This window comes from Dendrobates tinctorius, unplaced genomic scaffold (genome assembly GCF_039654945.1).
Source record: "Dendrobates tinctorius isolate UK_male_01 unplaced genomic scaffold, ASM3965494v1 ptg000040l, whole genome shotgun sequence".
In the NCBI taxonomy this organism is placed as follows: Eukaryota; Metazoa; Chordata; class Amphibia; order Anura; family Dendrobatidae; genus Dendrobates; species Dendrobates tinctorius.
In genome coordinates this window covers 33,252,501-33,260,253 of record NW_027361708.1, presented here as the reverse complement: position 1 = coordinate 33,260,253, position 7,753 = coordinate 33,252,501, and the positions used below count along the sequence as shown (strand labels likewise).

The following is a 7,753-nucleotide window of genomic DNA, read 5'->3' as shown; positions in this document are numbered from 1 at the left end:
TGGTACCAAGGGGCCCAAAGAGTGCCCAGAAAAAATTCCCCACACCATGACACCACCACCACCAGCCTGAACCGTTGATACAAGGCAGGATGGATCCATGCTTTCATGTTGTTTACGCCAAATTCTGACCCTACCATCCGAATGTCGCAGCAGAAATCGAGACTCATCAGACCAGGCAACGTTTTTCCAATCTTCTACTGTCCAATTTCGATGAGCTTGTGCAAATTGTAGCCTCAGTTTCCTGTTCTTAGCTGAGAGGAGTGGTACCCAGTGTGGTCTTCTGCTGCTGTAGCCCATCTGCCTCAAAGTTCGACGCACTGTGCGTTCAGAGATGCTCTTCTGCCTACCTTGGTTGTAACGGGTGGCAATTTGAGTCACTGTTGCCTTTCTATCAGCTCGAACCAGTCTGCCCATTTTCCTCTGACCTCTGGCATCAACATGGCATTTCCGGCCACAAAACTGCCGCTCACTGGATTTTTTTTCTTTTTCGGACCATTCTCTGTAAACCCTAGAGATGGTTGTGCGTGAAAATCCCAGTAGATCAGCAGTTTCTGAAATTCTCAAACCAGCCCTTCTGGCACCAACAATCATGCCACGTTCAAAGGCACTCAAATCACCTTTCTTCCCCATACTGATGCTCGGTTTGAACTGCAGGAGATTGTCTTGACCATGTCTACATGCCTAAATGCACTGAGTTGCCGCCATGTGATTGGCTGATTAGAAATTAAGTCTTAACACACAGTTGGACAGGTGTACCTAATAAAGTGGCCAGTGAGTGTATATATATATATATATATATATATATATATATATATATATATATATATATATATATATATATATATACCGTAGCTACTATAGATTTAAGGATCCCACACCTGGAAAACAAATGGTCAACCTTGCAAATCATGAGAATGTTGGGTCTGCTGTAACGGGAGTGACTCTTACTCCAATCTAGTAACATGACCACTCATATAGTTTTAATGTCCCCTGAATGTCTCTGACTTTTTAACATAGTAAGGTCCAAACTTCCTGGCTGTTGAAGACAGGCTTGTTGGAGACAGGGACAACCATTTGCAGCTGCTCTCGATGTGAAACTGCGAGATTTTGCTCTTTGCTCTTTTCATTAACTTAGTTTTGCTGCAAACTTTACTAAGCTTCCAAGTGGTATCATTACAGTCGCATTAGTAAAGTACGCGGTAGTGCTGACTTAGTGGAAAGAGCGAAACCTCGATCTAGGACTGCCAGAGCACCCGCAGAGGACTGAGGGATCCCACAACTCAGAAGTTCAAGCCTGACTGGCTAAAAAGTGGAGCCCTTTTTGGGGGACATTAGAGCTACTTCGGATGCTTTTGTTGATAGACAATAGACAAATCACCAGTCTGGAGGTGCCTTCTGTTTTATTAAAATAAAAAGGGCAGACAGATTTGTGATGAGTTCTCTTTAAGCTTAAATATCTGCGAAAATTTCATGTGTGATACACTAGATCAAACAAATACCATATAATATTATTGCCTCAAATATCGTGAAAGATTTATAAGACTTGATTTCTGCATACATACAGTAAATACACTGTAATCCTTAATTCAGAGATATGTTTCCAGCAGATTTAAAAAAAAAAAAACACACCATATTTAATTTTCACTCCCTCCAAATAAAAACCCCAAGTGAAGAATAGACAACAAAACCTATAGTAGAGCATGCAGGGCTGGACTGGCCATCTGGCAATCCTGGGAAATGTCAGAAGGGCCTGTCTGGTTGTGGGCTGTCTTATCTGCCAAGTTGTTAGCAAAATTGGTGTTCTTAAGACACCCATACTGTTAAGGGGGTTTTACACTAAGCGATATCGCTAGCAATATCGCTAAAACGTCACTGGTTTTGTGACGTTATAGCGATATTGCTAGCGATATCGCTATGTGTGATACTTACCAACGACCGGCTCCCCCGCTGTCCATCGCTGATCGCGCGAGAATGTCCGGCTCCATTTCTCGTCGGGCGCTTCCTGCTGAGACTTCCTGCTGTGACGACGAGCGACGCGTGGAGGCGGGCGGGAGGACGCCAGGATCGCTGTGTGTGAAAGGTGAGTATCGTGCGCTGCGTCGCTGCTGCATCGCTGTGAGATCTTTCTGTATGAAAGCTCACTAGCGATCATTTAGCGATGCACCAGCGATCCTGGCCGGGTCGGATCGCTGGTCGGATCGCTGGTGCATCGCTAAATGTAAAAGGGCCTTTAGAGTTGTGACGAAGTACAAAGTCGCTGACTCCGTCACTTAACCCAGCAGGCCATGGGTATCATTAGAAATATTGGTCTTGTAGTAAATCTTGCTTTCCTCTATCCAGGGACAGCATGGGACTGTGTGATTTCAAATTCCAGGGCTGAATTTCATCCCCAGTCCGTGCCTGAGTAGAGGTGAGGATAACATTTATCTCAAACACCTCCATTATATTTACTGTTACATTTCTGTACATATTCATGAATGAAAGGGCTTGTCCACTACTATTACACAGATTAACATAGGTAGTATGGCAAGACAGGTCTGCTTTACAATTAACACTTATGGCACAAAACAAAATATGGGCTATATGAGCTATTAAAGAATGAAGCAGACACTTTCTACCGGTAATGATGGGCAGGTTGCAGGAGATACATGGATACATGGCAGCCTATCAATCATTGCGTGGGGTGAAATGCCCCAACTAAGATTAAACATTGATAGTAACCAAAGGGCAGAACATTTTTGTACCATTTAAAAGGTGTATTTTCATGTTATTAAATTGCATTAGTTAATCAGCATGAAAATAAGCAATTGATTTGCTTTTTTCAGCTGTAATTCCCCTGCTGTGATTTTATCTTACATAGTGTAAAGTTTGTTTGCAAGCATCAGTAGCCCACCCCTCCCCCAGCATTGGCAACTTCCCGAGCAGTTCTCATAACCATGGCTCTCACTTTCTTGAGCCGTGTGTTTGTTCAAAGGCCTTGTTATTTCTATATATGAATATAGAAGATAACAAACACTGACAGACTGTGCAATAGCAGGATGGAGCTCTTGATCATAACTGTCACTTAAGGAGGAGCTCCGACTCCCCCAAGCAACCAGGAAGTAAAGAGACTGCATAGCTCCATGTTGCTCAATAGAAAACTTTAGAATACGCCTTTAACAGAGCTTCATAACAACAGATCTGCTTTAAAGAAAAAAATATTAAGATTTTTCTTTCATGCATTCAAGGATTAGCCTAATAGCTTTTTAGTACTTACAAATAACTGAATACTTAAAAACATTAAAAGTTCATCTTCTTAGGAGATTTTGCTTCATGATGAAGTCTCTGGATAAAAATTTATAAAACAATAAAAATCTAGTTTGTGTCTTTTATACATCAAATCAAGTGAACTAGTGAGGAGAAAGCAGATCCTACCGCTAACCCCAATCCTAGGAAGAATGACATTACTATTGCAGTGCCCTCGCTGAATTCCTTGGGGACTACCTTCGGACCATACACCATGGAGAGTGTTCCAAGATAACCATTACTAAATCCCAGCAGAGTGATAAACATGACAGGATAGACATCATTCTGGAAGAAGACTTGGTATATATGTTTTCTGGGCTGGTAATTACAGAACATAAATAAGGGAATGAAAACTGTCCGGAGGAAAACCAGTGTTGGTAGTATCTTGCTGGTTGGCCCCGGGGTCTGAATCCATGTAGTGATCTGCCGTCCACTCCAGTCAGCAAAGTTATATGTGAGGAAACATGTCATGGGCGTGAAATACTTATTGGTCCATTTACTGCCAGATAATTTCTCAACAGACTCAATGCCAGCAGAAATAGTTGGAAAAATGATGATACTAATGAAAAAGGTGTAAAATAAGCAAGCAGCCAGCACTTTGACCTTCTTCAGGATTGGAATCATCGGTGGAGAGTTTGTCTTTGTTGTGGAGGTGTCAACTGTTTCCTCAGAACCATCAGCTTCAGTCACATTTGGCCTCTCTTCTTTTATATTCAAGTAATAGCTTAAAAGAAACAAAAAAAATTATTCTATATGTATACACAGCAGAAACAGTTTACCAAAAAAGCAGCCCCCTTTTTTTTCTAAATCATGTCTGCACATAAACATAGTTTGTGATCCAGCTAACGTTTAAAGTGTTAATCCCAAAAAAACAAGTTATCCATAGGATTTGATGCGGATCGCAGAGGGAGTCTGACTTCCAAGATCCTCAGAATGTGCTCTACAGCCCAGTCTGGAAAGAAGGTGTGCATTCTCGGCCTCTGCTCCGTTCATTGTCAGTAGATCTGCTATTAGAGTGTAGCACTAAACTTTCTCCAGCAGACCCATAGAATAGATGAAAAATGAAGCAGAGACAAAGTATGCACACCTCTGCTCCATTCAAGATAGGGGTCTACAGAACCTAATTTCTTATCAAGACCAAAGTCAGCGCAGCCGTCTATCAGGAAATTTTAGAGAACTTCATGCTTCCCTCTAGCGACAAGCCTTTTGGAGATGGAAATTTCTTTCTCCAGCAAGACTTGGCGCCTGTCCACACTGCCAAAAGTACCAATACCTGGTTTACAAACAACAGTATCACTGTGCTTGATTGGCCAGCAGACTCGCCTGACCTTAACCCCATAGAGAATCTATAGAGTATTGTCTAGGGCAAGATGAAAGACACCAGACCAAACAATGCAGACAAGCTGAAGGCTGCTATCAAAGCAACCTGGGCTTCCATAACAACTCAGCACTGCCACAGGCTGATCACCTCCACACCGCATTGATGCAGTAATTGATGCCAAAGAAGCCCCGAACAAGTATTTGCTGAACATAACGAAGGGATTGCCCTCACCTGTCCATGAAATAGCCTTGGAGTCAACTGTCCAATTACTTTTGGTCCCTTTAAAAACAGGGTGGCACATGTTAAGGAGCTGAAACTCCTAAACTCTTCATCCAATTTTAATGTGGATACCCTCAAATCAAAGCTGAAAGTCTAAACTTCAACTGCATCTGAATTGTTTTGTTTAAAATTCATTGCGGTAATGTCTAGAACCAAAATTAGAAAAATGTTGTCTCTGTCCAAATATATATGGATCTAACTGTATACGAGTTTCACTTTTTACATTGAAGAACTGAAAAATTAACTTTTTGATGATATTCTAATTTTTTTGAGAAGCACTTGAACATCGCTGGATTCAGCGTCTTTCCCTATATCAGGCTGCTCTCAGATGAGGTAGTAAAAGCCTGCTGACAGATTCCTTTATGAAAAAAGTGAAACAAACAAAAAAACCATATCTGCATTTACCATGCCTGTAAAAGTCCAGTCTATCAATTTACAAACCCATATAGAGTAAGTGTCATAAGAGGAAAAAAAAAAAAAAACAGGCCCGCACACAGTTCCATCGACAGAAATATAAAAACATATCAGGTCTCAGAAAAGAAGGACACAAGCCCCCCTCCCACACAATTTTTTTTTACATTTCTATACTGCCCCAGAGAATCATGACAGCTCATTTTTACCAAACAATGAACGCTTGGAAAATCATAATTGGTGCAGCAAAAAAAAAATCCTCATGTCTACAATCGACAGAAAATACAAAAAAAAAAAAAAAAAAAAAAAGGTATGGCTCGCAGCAGAAGAGGAAAAACGAAAGCGCAAAAGCAAAATATTACCCGCTCCTGATATACTACAGAAAAGTTTGTATGTGTTATAGAGTCATTCAGGGTGCTAGATGATCTGCATGGTAACAAGTATATGTATGTGGGCACAGCAATGTATGCCACAACATGGCAGAGAACCTTGCAGACATGTGGTTTTAGTGCAAATAGGCTAAACAAGCCATGGTTGTGTGGTAACATACTGCCCGGAGACACCAAGTGTGAACCTCAGCTAACACTGCAGCTTCTTCTGCATTGTACACTCACATTCTCAGAAGAGAAGCTACACAGTGCCACCTACTGATAACACAGAGAACTACAATGGCTCCCTTCCTGTCCTCCACAGTAAAGCTATAGATACGGCCTTGTCCACATCATGTGAGATGAATGCTTAGTGTGTACACCAAGAATGTTACCCCGCATACACACTGGTCATAGCCATAGGGCATCGCTCACCTGACAGTGGCACTATATGTACTCTAGGCATACTGCAAAATGTAAAAAAAAAAAAAAATTATCTTGTGGCCAAGGCACTGACATGGTGTAATTTACTGCTTTAAGTCTATGGTGTGCCTTTTCTGCTTTATCGTCCTGGTACAATGAAGATGTGCCAGCTACAGTCTTTGCACATATCACTGGATAATGGGGGGGGGGATCATGTCAGTGCCGCATTCCCCACAGACGGCACAACGCTCCTGTCCACACAATGGCTGCTGGTGGTGGAGCATGTGACCAGACCAGGATTTTGCTCATTAACCTACAGACACTGTCAGATTGTTGCCGTTAGGCCAGGGTCACACTTGCGAGAAACTCGCACGAGTCTCGCATCTCAATACCCGGCACTGCTGCCGGAATTCGGAACCGGAGTGTGCGATGCATGTATTTCTATGCAGCTGAGCGCTCCGGTCCAAGTGCCGGTTGCAGTGCCGGGTATTGGGATGCGAGACTTGTGCGAGTTTCTCGCAAGTGTGACCCCGGCCTAATACTGATTAAAATGATACCTGGGGTGAAGAAATCCATCTCATAGTTATTGTGTAATCAGTGTTAGAAGTTTTCAGTTAACGATATGCCCGTGCTCCGGGATGGGATCATAGGCAGAGTCTTATCTTCCTGCTCTAATCCAGGGAAACCAAGGAAAGACCTGTCCACAGGCCGCCCCGAAGCACAAACACGTTCCTCATCACAGAGGCAGACTGTTTGTGCTTTGGGGCGGCCTGTGGACAGGTCTTTCCTTGGTTTCCCTGGATTAGAGCAGGAAGATAAGACTCTGCCTATGATCCCACCATGGAGCATGAGTATATCATTAACTGAAAACTTCTAACACTGATTACACAAGAACCACAAGATGGATTTCTTCACTCCAGGTATCATTTTAATCAGTATAATAGCAACAATCTGACAGTGCCTGTAGGTTAGTGAGTTCCTGCTGACAGGTTCACTTTAATGCAGAGTGTGTCAAAGGCTAATCACGGTTACAGCCTCATGTGCATTCATCTACACACAACTGCTATTCCTGGTTAATACTTGCCATCAAATTCAGCAGCATAATCATGGGAAAGGTATATATGAATTCCTAGAAGATGGCGTTGTCTAAGGACCTGATCAATGTGACACGGTGGTCGGTCAGTGGAACACAAGATTTGGGAACCTGTGGTCATTTTCTTATTCAATATAAAACAATAGAAGATGTCTAACATGTGAAATAGAACATAGCATAATTATAGTGATGTAAGTCTTCTGCTTTGTGTATAGCTTCTTTGTAGTGACGTTAGTCCATGGAGTAAGGAAGCTAGCTCAGATGCTACAGATTGAGAAACCAGCCCGAGTCATCTGTCTGTAAGGAAACGCGGCTTCTCGCTGACATTTCTACTTCTCTTTTGGTTTCTGACGGAACAAGCATGATCAAACTGTGGCAAAAGTAACCTCAGGCCGAAACTCATTGGTTTCACCCTGTGGTTTTTACATTTTTTTATAACACTGAATGTAGGAATCTAGTCGCATGGCTAAATAACAAAAATGGATGAACTAAAGGGTAGTTCTGACATTTCTTATCATACAGGGAACAGTAACTTTTGTTTTATTTAAATGTAAAATACTGAACCCAAACTAT

General features: G+C 42.1%; 1 protein-coding gene across 1 annotated transcript in view; it reads right to left on the bottom strand.

Annotated features, from left to right (window-relative positions):
- Positions 1-1,383: 1,383 nt before the first annotated feature.
- Positions 1,384-7,753, bottom strand: part of SLC29A3 (solute carrier family 29 member 3) — a 90,990-nt gene continuing 84,620 nt past the window's right edge. Inside the window, exon 6 of the mRNA XM_073574901.1 lies at positions 1,384-4,009. Within this exon, the coding sequence (XP_073431002.1) occupies positions 3,376-4,009 (634 nt within the window). The 3' untranslated portion in view covers positions 1,384-3,375. The remainder of the gene's footprint in view (positions 4,010-7,753) is intronic.